Source organism: Sarcophilus harrisii, chromosome 1 (assembly GCF_902635505.1).
Source record: "Sarcophilus harrisii chromosome 1, mSarHar1.11, whole genome shotgun sequence".
Classification (NCBI taxonomy): Eukaryota; Metazoa; Chordata; class Mammalia; order Dasyuromorphia; family Dasyuridae; genus Sarcophilus; species Sarcophilus harrisii.
Window position 1 is genome coordinate 675,521,229 of NC_045426.1, and position 15,917 is coordinate 675,537,145.

A 15,917-nucleotide genomic window follows, 5' to 3' on the forward strand; every position below is an offset into this window, starting at 1 on the left:
TAGCATAATAATATTCTATTGCCATCATATACCACAGTTTGTTTCACCATCCCCAATTGAGGGGCATACTTTTGATTTCCAATTCTTAGCACCACAAAAAGACGTGCTATAAGTATTTTTGTACAAATACATCCTTTTCACTTTCTTTGATATCCTTGGGACATAGACCTAGAAAAGGTATTGCTGGATCAACGGGTATGTACAGTTTTATAGCCCTTTGGTCACAGTTCAAATTGCTCTCCAAAATAGATCAATTCACAACTCCAGTTGTGAACAGTGCACAACAGTGCATCAGTGTCCCAGTTTTCCCAAATCCCCTCCAACATCCTATCTTCCTTTTTTTTCATATTAACTACTCTGACAGGTGTAAAGTGGTACCTCAGAATTGTTTTAAAACTTGTATTTTTCTGATCAATAGTGATTTAGAGCATTTTTTAAATATAACCACAGATTTTTATTTCTTAGTCTAAAAACTGCCTGTTCATATTCTTTGACCTTTTATCAAGTAGGGATTAACTTGTATTTTTTGTAAATTTAACTCGGTTCTCTATAAATTTGAGAAATAAGGCCTTTATTAGAGATACTTGTTGCAAAAAAATTTTCCCCAGTTTTCTGCTTTCCTTCTAATTTTGGTTGCACTGAGTTTGTGAAAAAAATTTTCAGATTTTTACATACCCAAAATGACCTATTTTACATTTTGTAATGTTCTCTATATGCTCTTTCATCCTAAATTCTTCCTTTATCCATATATCTGTCAGAATAGTTTTATTCCATGCTCTCTTAACTTGCTTATGGTATCACCTTTATGTGTAAATCATGCATCATTTTGACTTTATCTTAGTATACTGTTTAAGACATTGATCTATACCTAGTTTTTAACCATACTGTTTTTTAGTTTTCCCAGGAATTTTTGTCAAATATTAAGTTTTTGTTCCAAAAGCTTGGATCTTTGGTTTTATCATATATGGGATTAATAAGGTCATTTATTATAAGGTAATTTATACCTAATCTATTGCATTATCCACTATTCTATTTCTTTGCCAGTACCAAATTGGTTTGATATTTACTTTATAATACAGTTTGAGATCTGCTTTGTCTAAACCACCTTGCTCCACATTTTTTTCATTGATTCCCTTAATATTCTTGAACTTTGTTTTCAGGTGGAGTTTGTTATTATTTTTTCTAGCTCTATAAAATTTTTGACAGTTTTAATAGGATGACATTGAATAAATACATTAATTTGGGCAGAACTGTACTTTTTATTTTATTGACTAGGCCTACCCATGAGCAATTAATATTTTATATTAACGTGTGTGTGTGTGTGTGTGTGTGTGTGTGTGTGTGTCGGGGTTTTTTTTGGCAGATGGACTCCCAAGTATTTTATATTATCTATAGTTATTTTAAATAGAATTTCTCCTATCTCCTGCTGCTAGGCCTTGTTGGCAATATATAAAAATGCTGATAATTTATGTGGGTTTATTTTATATCCTACAACCTTGCTAAATTTAATAATTTCACATAGTTTCTTAGTTGATTCTCTAGGATTTTCTAAGTAGATCATCATATTGTTTGCAAAGAGTGATCATTTTGTTTCCTCATTGCATATTCAAGTTCCTTTTTTTTCATCCCTTATTGTTTACAGCTAACATTTCTAGGACAACATTAAATAATAGAGGTGATAATGGTCATCCTTCCTTCACCCCAATTTTATTGGGAAGGCTTCTAGCTTGTCTCTATTACAGATAATGCTTGCTGATGGTTTTAGATAAATATGAGTTGTCATTTTAATGTAAGCTCTATTTATTCCTGTGCTCTAAAATGTTTTTAATAGGAATAGGTGCTGTATTGTGTTGAGGACTTTTTCTGCATTGAGATAATTCTCAACTGAGATTAATTTTTTGAGATAATCATATGATTTATGTTGGGTTTTGTCAGGTTAATTATGCTGATAGTTTTCCTAAAATTGAACTAACTCTGCATTCCTGGAATAAATCCACTTGGTCATAGTATCCTTGTGATATATTGTGGTAATTTCTTTAATATTTCATTTAAAGTTTTTCTTCAATATTAATTAGGAAAATTGGTCTATAATTTTCTCTGTTGTGACTCTTCCTAGTTTGAGTATGAGCATCATTTTTATGTTGTAAAAGCAATTTAGAATAACTTTTCCTTTTCTTATTTTTCTAAATTATTTATATAGTATTAGAATTGTTCTTTAAATATATGGTAGATTTAGCTTCTAAATCTATGTGGTCCTGGGAATTTTTTCTTAGGAAGTTCACTGATGGCTTGTTTAATTTATTTTTCTAAGATTGGGTTATAGAAGTATTTGATTTTTTCTTCTGTTAATCTGGGTAAATTATATTATATCATAAACATTTCATTTAGATTGTCTTTCTTTTTTAAAGCCACATTAACCAATAGTTTATGTTATTGTTTTATTTTTGTTTTGTTTTTAATAAAAGCAGCTTCTAGTTTTGTTTATTACTTCAATAGTTTTCTTACTTTCAATTTTATTGCTCTCTCTTTTAATCTCCATCCATACCGAATTAGGGATTTTTAATTTGTTCTTTTTCTAGTTTGTTTGTTTTTTTTGGTTTCTTAAGTAATTCATTAACCTACTTTTTCTCTATCTTACTGATACAAGCAATTAGAGATATAAATTTTCCCCTAAGTACTGCTTTGGCTGTATCCCATAAATTGTCTCATTGTTGTCATTTCCTTTAATTAAATTGTTTATTGTCTATATGATTTGTTCTTTGACTCATTTGTTTTTCAGGATTCAATCATTTAATTTCTGATTAATTTGTAATTTTTCCATTGTCTATTATTGAATGTAATTTTTATTGCATTATGATCTGAAAAGGATGTGGTTACTTTTTCTGTTTTTCTGCATTTGGTTGTAAGGTTTTTAAACATGGTCAATTTTTGTGCAGATACCATGTATGGCTGCTGAGAAAAAAATGTATATTCCTTTCTGTTCCCATTCATCTATTATAGATAGATCTATTATATCTAACTTTTCCAGAATTTTATTAGCCTCCTTAACTTCTTTCTTATTTTGATGAGATTAATTTAGGTCTGTGGAGAAAGTTGAGGTCTCCCACTAGCATAGTTTTATTATCTGTTTCCTCTTGTATCTCATTCAATCTCTTCAAAAAATTTGGATGCTATAACATTTAGTACAGCTATGTCTAGTATTGATATAATTTCATTGACTATGATACCTTTCAACAAATTAGTTTCCTTCTTTATGTCTTTAATTCCATTTTTGCTTTTGCTTTGTCTGAGATCTGAGATTGCTACCCCTACTTTCTTTGCTTCAGCTAAAACAATCGATTCTGCTCCAGCACCTTACCTTTACCTTGTGTGTATATTTCTGCTTCAAATGTGTTTCTTGTAAACAACATATAGGATTCTGGTTTTAATCCATTCTACTATATGCTTCTGTTTTATGGGCGAGTTCATTCCTTTCTCATTTACAAACATAATAACTAATTGTGTATTTCCCTCCATGTTAATTTTTTGTATGTTTATCTCCCACTTTCTCTTATCCCTGATTCTTTTCCTCTTTACAAGTGGTTTACTTCTGATCATCACCTTCCCCAATATACCCTCCCTTTTAACAGTCCTTCTCCCTTTGTTCCGCTCCCTTTTTAGTTTCTTATAGGGTATGATAGATTTCTATATTTAATTGAGCATTTATGTCACTCCCTCTTTTTTTGATGAGTGTAAGATTTAAGGTTTCTCTCCCACTCCCTCTCCCCATGTTCTCTTCCATTCTAATAGCTTTTTCATACCTTTTTATGTGGTATATTCTATCCCATTCAATCTTACCCTCCTTCTTCTAGTGCAACTTTCTTTCTTATCTCTTTATTTTGTTTTTTGAGTTACTATTCCATCAGTTACCTTATATCCATACCCTCTATTGACATATATTCCTTCCATATATCCCTCTATTGACATATAGGTCCTATAGTAACAAAATTGTTAAGTGTTATAAATATTGGGGCATTTCATCTAAAAATGGCAGAGTAAAGGCAAGAACTCACCCAACCTTTCCCTCAAACTGCTCCAAATTCTTTTAAATAATGACTAAACAAATTTTAGGGCATTAGAATACCCCAAAAGATGCAGCAGAACATTTTCTAGCCTAAGGTAACTTAGAAGGTCAGCAAAAAAGATCTGTGACCCCAGGGAGCGAGTCCAGAGTGCTGTCCTGGTGCAGGCCTAGTTCCAACCCTAACCCGGGATTGGGCCCCAGCCCCGACCTCTGCATCAGTACCACTGCTGGTTGACTTCCAGATCTCGGCTCAAAGACAACAAAGAGGACTTGGAAGGTTGGCAGAAAAGATCTGTGGAACCAGGGTGGGAGCCTAGTGCATAATCCCAGGGCAGGCTGCACCAGTTAGCCCTGGCCCCGGTCTGGAGTCCCAGGTGGGACCTCTGAATCAGCAGTAATACTAATGGCTTTTGGACCTCTCAGCCCAAGAACATCAGAGAGGACTCGGAAGAGCGGTGTAGAAGCCCTGTGAAAAAGGGGTGGGAGCCCAGAATAGGTCGTGCTAGCACAAGCCCAGCCACTACTCAGTCACTACTCTAGCAGTCCCAGAATCAGCAAAGCAGAACTTGGTTGCTTTAGCACACTGGATCTTACGACTACAGTAGGACAGGGACACTACTAATGCTTCAGGACAGAAAAAGAGAGCTTGCGGTCAGATCTCTAGAAGGATTCTGAAAACAGCTGCATAAAACCCCTGCCAGTACACCCTCTACCCTAGAAATAGAAACTTATTTAACAAAGAGTTAAAAGCAGAGTAATAGACTAGGAAAATGAGCAGATAACAAAAAAAGTTCCTGACCATGGAAGTTATTATGGTGAAAAGGAAGATTAAATTAACACACACTCAGATGATACAAAGTAAAAGTTCCTCTATTCAAAGCCTTCAATAAAAATAAAATTGGACTTAGGCCATGGAAGAGCTCAAAAGGGATTCTGTAAATGAAGTAAGAGTGAGGAAAAATTAGGAAAAGAATTGAAATTGGTGCAAAAGGAAATTTAAAAAGCTAATGAAAAGAAGAAAGCCTTAAAAAGCAAAATGGACCAATTGGGAAAGGAGGTACAAAAGCTCATGAAGAAAATACTTCCTTAAAAATAGAACTGATTAAATGGAAGCTAATGATTTTATGATAGAATCAAGCAAAGCCAAAAAATGAAAAAAAAAAAAGAAAAAATGTTAAATATTTCATTGGAGAAACAAATGATCTGGAAAATAGATCCAGGAGAGATAATTTAAAATTATTGGTCTACCTGAAAGTCATGATCAAAAAAAAGAGCCTGAATATCATCTTTCAAGAAATTATCAAGGAAAACTGCCCTGATATTCTAGCACCAGAGGGTAAAATAGAAATTTTAAAAATCAACTAATCATCTCCTAAAAGAGATCCCAAAATGAAAACTTTCAGGAATATTATAGCCAAATTTCTGAACCCCCAGATCAACGAGAAAATATCACAAGCATCTAGAAAGGAACAATTCAATCATAGTGGAACCAGGATAACACAGGGTTTATGGGCTTCTACAGCAAAGAGCTAGAGGTCTTTAGGATATTTTGGAAAGCAATAGAGCTAGGATTCCAACCAAGAATCACCTACCCAGAAAAACTGAGTATAATTCTTCAAAGGAAAAGGTGATCATTCAATGAAATAGAAGATTTTCTAACATTTCTGATGAAAAGATCAGAGCTGAATGGAAATTATGATTTTCAAATACAGGACTCTGGAGAAGCATAAGGAGGTAATCAAGAAAGTGTTATCATAAGGAGCTATAATTTCCTACATGGGAGGATGATGTTTGTAATTCATTAGAACTTTCTCATTATTATGGCAGTTAGAAGTAATATATCTAGACAGCACAGATGCGAGTTAAATATGAAGAGATTGTATCATTTTTAAAAAATTACAAAATTAAGGGGAGAGAGAGGAATGTACTGGGAGAAAGGGAAAGGGAGAAGTGGAATGGTACAAATTAATTATCATAAAAAGAGGCCAGAAAAAGCTTTTACATTGGAGGGAAAGAGGGAGGAGAGTGATCTTACTCTCATGAGAATTGGCTCAATAAGGAAATAACATACATACTCAATAGGAGTATAGACTCTCCTGCAGGAAAATAAGAGAGGAATGGGATATGAGAAGGGAATGAATAATAAAAGAGAGAATCTTGGAAGAAAGAGTGGTCAGTAACAAAATACTTTTGAGAGGGACAGGATGAAAGGAGAGAGAAAATAAATGGGTGGAAATATAATTAGCAACAGTAATTGTAAAAAGAATTTCAAAGCAAGTTTCTCTGATAAAGCCTCATTTCTCAAACATAGAAGAAACTGAGTCAAATATAAGAGCAATGCCCCAATTGATAAATGAAAAAAAAAATCTGATCTGTGCCTAAAGGGCTATAAATTCATGCATACCCTATGACCTAACAACACAATTACTTGGCATGAATACCAATAGAGATTCAAAAAAAAGGAAAATTACCTATATATATCAAAAATATAGTAACTCTCTTCTCAGGGCAAAAAAAAATTGGAAATTGAGGGGATACCCATCAATTGGGGAATGGCTCAATAAACTGTGGTGGGTGTTTATGATGGAATATTATTATTCTATGGGAAATGATGAGTAGGATGCTCTCAGGGGAAAAAAACCTAGAAAGTCCTCCATCAACTTAAGCAAAGTGAAATGTACTGTATACAAAGTAATAGTAATGTTCTGGGATGACCAGCTGTGAATCATTTTGCTATTCTCAGTTAAACAAAACAAAAAAAAATATTCACAACTACTCTGAAGGACTTATGATGAAAAATCTTATTCATACCCAGAGAAGGAACTAATTGGGTCTAAATAAAAACTGAAATATTCCCATTCATATTCTCATATTCATTCTCTCTCTCTCTCTCTCTCTCTCTCTCTCTCTCCTCTTAACTTTTCTTGACGGTTTTTATTAGGGTAGGAGAAAATTTTATTTAGGGTAGGAAAAATTTTATTAGGGTAGGTGGAAAAAGCTTTTTTCCCCACAACTTGACTTTTATGGAAATGTTTTATATAACTTCATAAGTAGTTTCATAATTGTGGGTGGGGATAAGGAAGAAAACCTAGAACTCAAAAATTTTAAAAACAAATGTAAAAAAATTGTTTTGAATATAATGGGGGGAAATATAAAAGCAGAAAAAAAGAGTTACAAATATTATCTTTCCATAAAGAAATATAAAAAGTTTAACCTTACTGGATTTCTTATGTTTTCTCTTTCTTGTTTCATTTTTACCTTTTTAATGTTTGCTTAAATCTTTTATTTAGAGGTCATTTTTTTTTTATTCAGCCCTGATCTTTTAATTAGAAATGCTTAAAAGTTCTCTATTTTATTAGATATCCATTTTTCCCCTTAAAGGTAATATTCAATTTTTCTGGGTAGGTGATTGTTGGTTGTAATTCTAACTCCTTTGTCTTTTAGTATATCATATTCCAGGCCCTCTGATTCTTTAATGTGGAAGCTGCCAAAAGCTGTGTAATTCTGAATGTAATTCCACATTACCTGAATTGTTTCTTTTTGGCTTCTTGCATAGTTTTTCTTTGTCTGTGAAAGCTCTGGAATTTGGCTATGATGTTTCTGGGAGTTTTCTGATACTTTCAGATACTGATTGATAGATTCTTTCAATTTCTATTTTGCCTTCTGATTCTAATATGTGCAATTTTCTTTGATTAATTTCTTGAAAGATATTACCTATAGCTTTCTAGTAGTATAATAATTCTTATACTATCTCTCATGGATCTGTTCTCTAGGTTAGTTATTTTTCCAATGAGAAAAATTTCACAATTTTATTTTTTTTTTACTTTTCAAATTTTGTTTATTCGTATCTTGATATCTCAAAGAGTCGTTTGTTTCCACTTGTTCAATTCTAATTTCTAAGGAATTATTTTCTTCAGTGAGCTTTTGTTCTTTTCCATTGACCAATTCTATTTTTTAGCAAATTATTTTTCTCAGTAAATTTTTTTATACCTTTCCCCATCTACTGATTCTTTATGAATCGCTTGCATTACTCTCATTTTTCCCAATTTTTCTTCTAATTCTCTAATTTGCTTTTTAAATTCCTTTTTGAGTTCTTCAAGGAATTTTTTGAAGAGCCTGGGACCAAATTATATTTTTTCTTTGAGGTTTCACATGTAACCATTTTAACACCATTGTCCTCATCTAAGTTTAAGTTTTGATTCTTCCTGTCACCATACTAATTTTCTATAGTCAAGATTTTTGGGGGGTTTACTCATTTTTCCGCCTTTTTGTGACTTGGTGTTTTTATATGAGAACTGGGTTCTCGTCCTACTGTTCCTAGCTTTTCTTGCTAGTGCTCTGAGTCTTACTGCTGCTGGCTTTCACTGGGCTTCTAGCTTAACTGCCTGCTTTCTCTAGAGGGTAGGCTTTCCTTAGCTTGTAGAGGCAGTGAGTCTCCCTGTTGGCCTTCTCTAGGTATGTGATTTAGCAGTTGGCCTGCTCCAGGGGAAATAGGTCTCTCTGCTGGCAGACTGCAAGGGTAGGGTCTTGTCCCAGGGAAGGACTTCACTACTGGTCAGCAATGGGGTCAAGGCCTGGCTGCTGAATTCCGCTGGGGAGGGGTTACCAGGATGGAGCCTTGCTGTGCTGCATAGACTGCTACTTGCCTAAGGAGCTATTGGTTTACAGGAGGGAGGAGCCTTGCTGCAGATCCCATACTGTGAGTCTGACTGCTGCTACCACCCTTGGACCTCATTTCCCCATCCTTTCCAGTGAGACAGGCCTTTCCTGCTGGGCTGGGAAGCTGCCTCCCTGTTCCTATATCAATTTTTAAGTGGTTTTCTAGTTGTTCACTGGGAAATTTGGGAGAGCTTAGAGAGTTCTTTTCTCATTTCATCATCTTGACACTGGAATTCCAAAACATTCTTAGAAGCAATCCAAAGTTACAGAGTCCAATAAGTCCAGAGTTGAAAATAACTTCACAGTCATCTATTGCCATCTATACTTGAAAATAGCTGATACATGATCATATAGCCTGTCCTTAAAGACTTCAATGAGAGTAAATTCTCCTCCCAATCAAGGCAGTCCATTCAACTTTATGAAGCTCTAATTATTAGGAAATTTGTTGGTCCCTCCTCCAATAGATCTATTATGAAGAACAAATCTTCAGGTCCAAAAGAGGAGGCAATGGTGGGTACAGGAAGAAAAAGCATCAGCAGAATATGAGAGCCACCAAGTTTCTGGGTGAATCTGGACAATCAACAAGGCCTTTAGCTGAAACATCTTTAGCTCTAACATTTCATAATACTATGAATTAATAACCATTCAAACCCAGGGATAATGTAAACAATGTCTTTCTAGATCATTAGATAGAAGCTTGAACAATTGGGCTCTAGCTCCAGCTCTTCCACTAAGTAGAGGTGGAGCTTTGGGCTAATCTAGTTAACTCTCAGGGTCCTCTTGTTCTTTTGTGCAATTTCTCTTACTCTGATATAATATCAACACTTTGCTCACTTATCTTGGGTAATATGGGCTAACAAGGTAGCCTATGTAAAAAGCTGTTTCATTATAAATATAAGTAAATTCACTTAAAATACTAAAATTATTCAACTCCATTCACTCATCACTGCACCAAAGCAAGGGATCTAGGAGAGAACCAGGAAAAAAACGCAGAATTAAAAAGACACAGATGAATCACATTCTGTGCTGCTGGAGGGAAAGGCGACAATTCCACTAAAAAATGTCAGAATTGGTACATATTTTTATTGCTTACTTTGATCATAGCATTTCTTTTAATGATTTTTAAGCTCTTTGATAATAAAAACAGTCTCCTACAACTTGTGGGCCATAAGCAAATAGTATATTATTATCATTATTAAGGCTAGCTTATATTTTTATATAAATTATTTATAAAACAATTTTATTCCAACAATCTCTGTAGCAAATGTAGCAAATAGGGTCTCTCTGCTGGCAGACCGCAAGGGTAGGGTCTTGTCCCAGGGAGACTTCACTACTGAAGTCTGATTTTCTAATAAATTTTAAAAACTTAATAACTTAAAGCCCTTACAGAATTGCTTGAATATAAATGAAAAGAAAATGGTTCTTACCAGTTTTATTTGCTCAGCAAGCTTGTCCTGGGAACTCTCCGGGGGCAGGCCCACTGCATTCTGATCTGGGGTCTGAATTGTTGGTGCTATAGCTACTGACAAACCTGGAGGCTTGGATACAACAGGGGATAAGGATTTGGTCTCTGGGGAAGTACTAATTGTCTGCAAAGGATATTCAAAGGTTGAGGCTGTGCCTGAAGAAGCTGACAGTGGAAGAGATGAGGGAGGTAGACAATCTGACAGAAGATGCTGAGAAGCCTGGGCAAGATCCACAGATGGTTGCAGCAGTGAAACAGTCTGTCCAGAAAACAGTTTGTTACTCATGAATATAAGAAGCTATATTGAAATCAGATACAGTTTAACATTTACATTCCACTAGAAGTTCTAGACCAAGCACTCTTAAGTTATAAAAATCCATCATATTAATTTTCAAAAAGTGTTCATAAGTAAAAACACTTAAACAAAAAAACCCTGCCCTTTGCAGGTATACACAAAAAATACACATAGATGATCATTTAGGTTATCACATGCAACTTTGAACTCCCACATATCTAGCTAATTAAAAACAAGGTTCTATGTATTTGAAGTAAACATTTCATTATTAGATTATAATTTAATATAGCAATATCAAAATCACTGAATACCTGCTGTTGTACTATAGCCTGAGGTTGAAAGACCTGTGCTGGTGGCTGTCCTTGCATCTGGACATGGAGTGCTGGCATGAGAGGTTGTGGAAGGAGTGCTGGGGGCTGGCTGACTGGAGTAGCAGGGATGGATATGTTGGGTGGCTGAGTCTTCACCAGGACTGGGGGCTGGATCTCCATCATCTGCTGCTGGGGCTGCTGTGAGATTTGCAGGGTTGAAGGGAGGGCTGTGCCTGGGACATTGGCAGGCTGCAGCCGCCCAGGAAGCTGAGGTGGAGGAGTATGTAGACTTGCAGCATTCTGCACAGGAGGACCTTTGGATGGATCATACTGCTGTTGGTTTTGATTTTGTCCAGTGAGCTGTACAGCTTGAGGAGTGGGAGGCATTCCGCCTGCAAACCCAGAAGAAATCAAACAGTAATTTTAAAATGCCCAAGTTTAATGGAAATTCATCTGAGAAAATATTAAACAGAAAAAGAGGAAATGCTTAAAAATTTTAATACACTATACCCAAAGATTACATCACCTTGAAAAACTGGTCACAATAGGATTATATAAGCAAGTCATCTAACTTCTCTTAGCCTCAATTTCCTCATCTGTAAAATGGTTGGCTAAGATTATCTCTAAAGTCTCCATCAGCTCTAAAATCTATGAACTATTAGCTATAAATACCACAATAAACAATACAAGTCTTATTGCTCAATTCTTTCAGTGAACAACTTTTAAAAATAATTGATGTGAAATATTCCATTTTATCTTATACAGCATATAATTTATTTTCTATAAATGTTTAATTTATTTTTATATTCCAAATTTTCCCCTAAATCAACACAATCACAGATTCTTAGAGATGGAGAACAATCTGAGGATTTCCAAACTCCAGCAAAATGTTGGAAAAAATAATGATGCTAAATGCTCCAAATGTTCTGACCTCCAGAGTCTCCTCTGATGCCCCACTGTGGCATGGAAGTGACACCTGGAATTTTCAAAAAGCTATGACATGGAGCATAAACTCTCACAGGTGCTTCCAAACTGGAATATCCTTAAGCATGGATCTGGCATCAGATTCTGCGTTTGAGATTTAAGGATCAGTCTAGCTAAATTTAGAGAAGTCTAGCTCTAGGAAGTAAGCTAAATAAATTCTTTTGGAAAAAGTACCTCATAAAATTGTCTACTAAAGGAAGATACAGGAGTTATAGTCTGTACTACTGGAATTAATATTCACTGTGATGAAACCACAAGTCTTTTTAAATACTGAAAAGGTTACACAGAGTGTTCTAAAGATCTTATTGCACATTTTAAGCTTTTAAGTAGGTTAAAACCTGTACTAAGACTTTTGAAACACCCAGTATTTATGTAGTAATTTATGGACTCTAATTGCATACTTCCAGTGATGAGAAGCTTATTATCTTATAAAAGACCCCATCCTATTTTTGAACCATTCCATTCTTCCTCATATTGAAACGAAATCTGCTTTCTTATAAATTTATACCAACAGAAATATTACCCTTTTCATCAAAAGGGTTAAATATGTTTGGTTCATTCAACCATTCTGTATGACATGGTTTTTCTAATTCTAAACATCCTGCTAACTGCCCTTTTCCAGGCACACACTGATTTTTTTAATAGTCCTTAAAATGCAATGCCAATAGTATTATAAATTATTTTGCCAAATATAATGAGGGAACTATCTTTCTTGAAATAAACACTATTGTTATATTAATGCAGTCTACCTTAAATTAGCTTTTTAAAGCAGGTAAAGCTATGTTTGTTCACAGTGAATTTGGACCAATGAAATGAAAATGCTCAGATTTTTTTCCAATTTAATTGTTAAGTTATAATTTCTCAATCTATTTTTTGGGAAATCAAGTGTTTGAATACAAATGTGATACTTTATATTTATCTTGCTTAAATTTTATCTTATCTTGGACCTTTTGTTATTTGATAATTATTCTTCCAGCTTTGTGTCATATGCAAGTTAATAAATAAATATTTTTCAATATTTTCATCAACAATAAGGAAAATGTTAAGCAGAACTAGAGTCAAGAACAGTCTCCTACTCTTAATTCCATTATTCAATACTATGTAATAACCTGTGATTGATTCATCCTGTTACAAATGCACTTAATGAAATCCCCTCACCTTATCTACAAAAATCTGAATTTGTCTACTGTTTTCCTAAAATCAAGGTCTCTATAAAAGATAACTAATCATATCAAGATAGTTCTATTATTGGGGCAGCTAGGTGGCGCAGTGGAGAGAGCACCAGCACTGAAATCAGGAGGACCTGAGTTCAAATTTGACATCAGACACTTAACACTTCCTAGCTGTATGCTCCTGAGCAAGTCACTTAACCCCAATTGCCTCAGGGAAAAAAAAAAAGATAGTTCTACTATCTGGAGCATTTCCTTGAGCTACCACTTTAATAACTAATCCAAAAATCTAATAATTGAAAACAAATGAGGTTAGTTTGCTATGATTTGTTCTTAGAGAACCCATGCAGACTCCTTTTAACCTCTTTCTTTTCTAAGTATTCACAAATCATTTGTTTAATGATCCATTACAAAACTCTACTAGGAATCTATGTGTTAGAATCCTTACAAAGTGATAAGTCATTTGCCTAATTTAGCATGGTACTTAGCAAATCCTCTAGCTCACTAATGTATTTAAGTACTCATTGGAGTTCATATTTTTGAGAGAAACAAGTCAGAAACCCATAATCCCACTCTCAGATCCCATAATCCCACTCTCTTAGAGGAGGAGTCAACCTTTGGGAGATCATATATAAAGAAGCTCTTAGAGTTCGGAAGATTGACAGAGAGGAGAGCACTGTGGGAGGAAGCCCACAAGCCCACTAGCCCACTCTTGGAGGTGAAGTCAGATTCATTCCATTTTTCACCTTTGTGCTGGCTGGAGACTGAAGAAAGCAGAGGCAAAGGACTAGCAGCAGGAGCTCTTGAAACCAAACAGAAAGATAGGTCTCTAAGAAAAACTAACCAGGCTATTTTGGAAGGAGAAAATAAACGTTTGAACTTTTATCACCTGGCTACGTTTGGAGTGATTATTGCTTTTAACCGAAACTAAGGCTGCCTCCAGAAAACCTCCCCGAGAAACCTGCTCCCAGAGAGAACCATTATATTTTAAAGAAGAGAACACCACATCTATGTATTCTTCTTGCTCCAAAAAACAGCTAAAAAGGTCCCTTTTTAAATGTTTAACATTTTTAGCAAATATTAGCTCAACACTAGCATTAGACTATTGACATCATTCCTATGAGTTTGTTCCCTTTTGGATTCATCTTAGGTTATATCTGGTTCTCCTTCCATCTCTTCTGAATGACTTTCTAAAAATGTGAACTCCTTAGATCATTCCATAGACACTTATCAAGAGTCTATTATATGCTAAATATTGTGTAGTTACGTAGGTAATAGGAAAAAAGCAAAAAACAAAACAAAATAAAGTTTAGAGTTTAATAGGGGAGATGAGATGTTCCAAAAACAATTACAATATAAGGTATATTGTACCTTATTCCAGTTTTGGAATTTAAAACTGGAATTTTAAAAAAAGAGTAAAATATTATGCATGGTAGTTGAGAAAAGGAAAAAATTATTTCTATCTATAGAATTAGGGAAAATTCCATAGGGGTGACATCATTTGAAATGAGCCTTGAGAAGGCATCTAGAGCCAGGAAAAGAAGCATTTGGAACAAAAGAAATAGATTAGGGAAAAGGAGACACTGGAGACAAAAAGATGGTTAGGAAGTTGAGGAAAAAAAAAACACTCTAGTCCAAACACATTTAACAAACAAATTCTATCAAACATTTAAAGAATCGTGTTTATCTATATTATAAAAACTATTCTCAAAAATAGAGAAATAAGGCATTCCATCAAAAACATTTTATGAGACAAATATTCTATATTCAAATTAAGAAGAGACAAAGCAAAAAATAAGAACTATAGACTAACTTCATTAATAAATACTAATGAAATATTTAAAATAACACTCTAGTAAAGAAATTATTGCAATATATAGTGCTAGGGTATGGGACCCTGCTGAGAGGGAGTACAGAGGCCACCTCAACCTTTGGTACATAATAAGTTTTCTGCCACCTTGCAGAAATGCGCTTCTTGAGCAAGGAGCAGTGATTCATGACCATGGGAAAGGGTTTGGTCTGAGGGTCACAGCTAGCTGCTCACAAGCAGGGATGTCTTGACAGGGCCTCTTGCCTGTGAGTGGGTTGCTAGATGGCTGGATTGGCTCTCCTCCCATTAGTAGATGCCATGCAAACGCAAAGCCCACAAGCTGCTTCTCTGAATGGTGACTGGGTATTGCCTACTGCTCATGTGCTGATCATGCTTGCAAAAATGTATATCAACAAGGCTGTACAGCACAGTAAACTAGAGCTCTTTTCACACTCTATGAGTCTCCTGCCTCATTCATCTCACCTCTGATATCAAAGGGCTCATATACTTTGAGCTCTTAAAGAAGACCACAACAATATATATTTTTTAAAGTTCATAACAACTAAGCTAGATTCATAACAATGATGTGAGGATAGTTCAACTCAGAAAAATAATTATCATGATTAATTATATAAACAACAAAAATATGATTCATCAAGGAAGCAGGAAAAAATTTTTGATAGAATAAGGTATTTATTTAGGTTAAAAAAAAACTTTTAAAAATATAATCAAAAGCACCTAAAACCAAGAACTAGCATAGTTGCAATGGAGAAACAATAGCAAATTTCTAAATAGTAATGTGAAGGACTGGTGGTGGAAAGGAAAGAGTGGGAGGAGGACAAACTAGTAAAAAAATTCCATTCAAAAAAAAACTATGAAATGCCTAAAGTATCTGAAAATTTGCCTATCTAGACAAATTCAGAACTTATTTAAATAAAAATTTAAGTACCTCCTTATAGAGACAAATTTAAATAATTGAAGACTCATTGCTTATAGCAGAGCTGCAACAATTTAAGAATAGTAATACTAAATTACTATAGTGCTATACTAATCATTTCTTAAGAGTTTACTTTAAAAAACTAGACAAAATAATGATGAAATTTCATTTGGAAGAACAAAAGTATAGAATCTCAAGAAGAATAAGGGATGGTGGGCAGAGAG

General features: G+C 34.5%; 1 protein-coding gene across 1 annotated transcript in view; it reads right to left on the minus strand.

The window, feature by feature from the left end:
• Positions 1-15,917, minus strand: part of LOC100933629 (E1A-binding protein p400) — a 132,644-nt gene that overhangs the window by 74,524 nt on the left and 42,203 nt on the right. The window contains exons 7-8 of the mRNA XM_031948374.1: positions 10,794-11,185; positions 10,150-10,446 (exon numbers count right to left, since the gene is read on the minus strand). Coding sequence (XP_031804234.1) covers positions 10,150-10,446; positions 10,794-11,185 — 689 coding nt within the window. The remainder of the gene's footprint in view (positions 1-10,149; positions 10,447-10,793; positions 11,186-15,917) is intronic.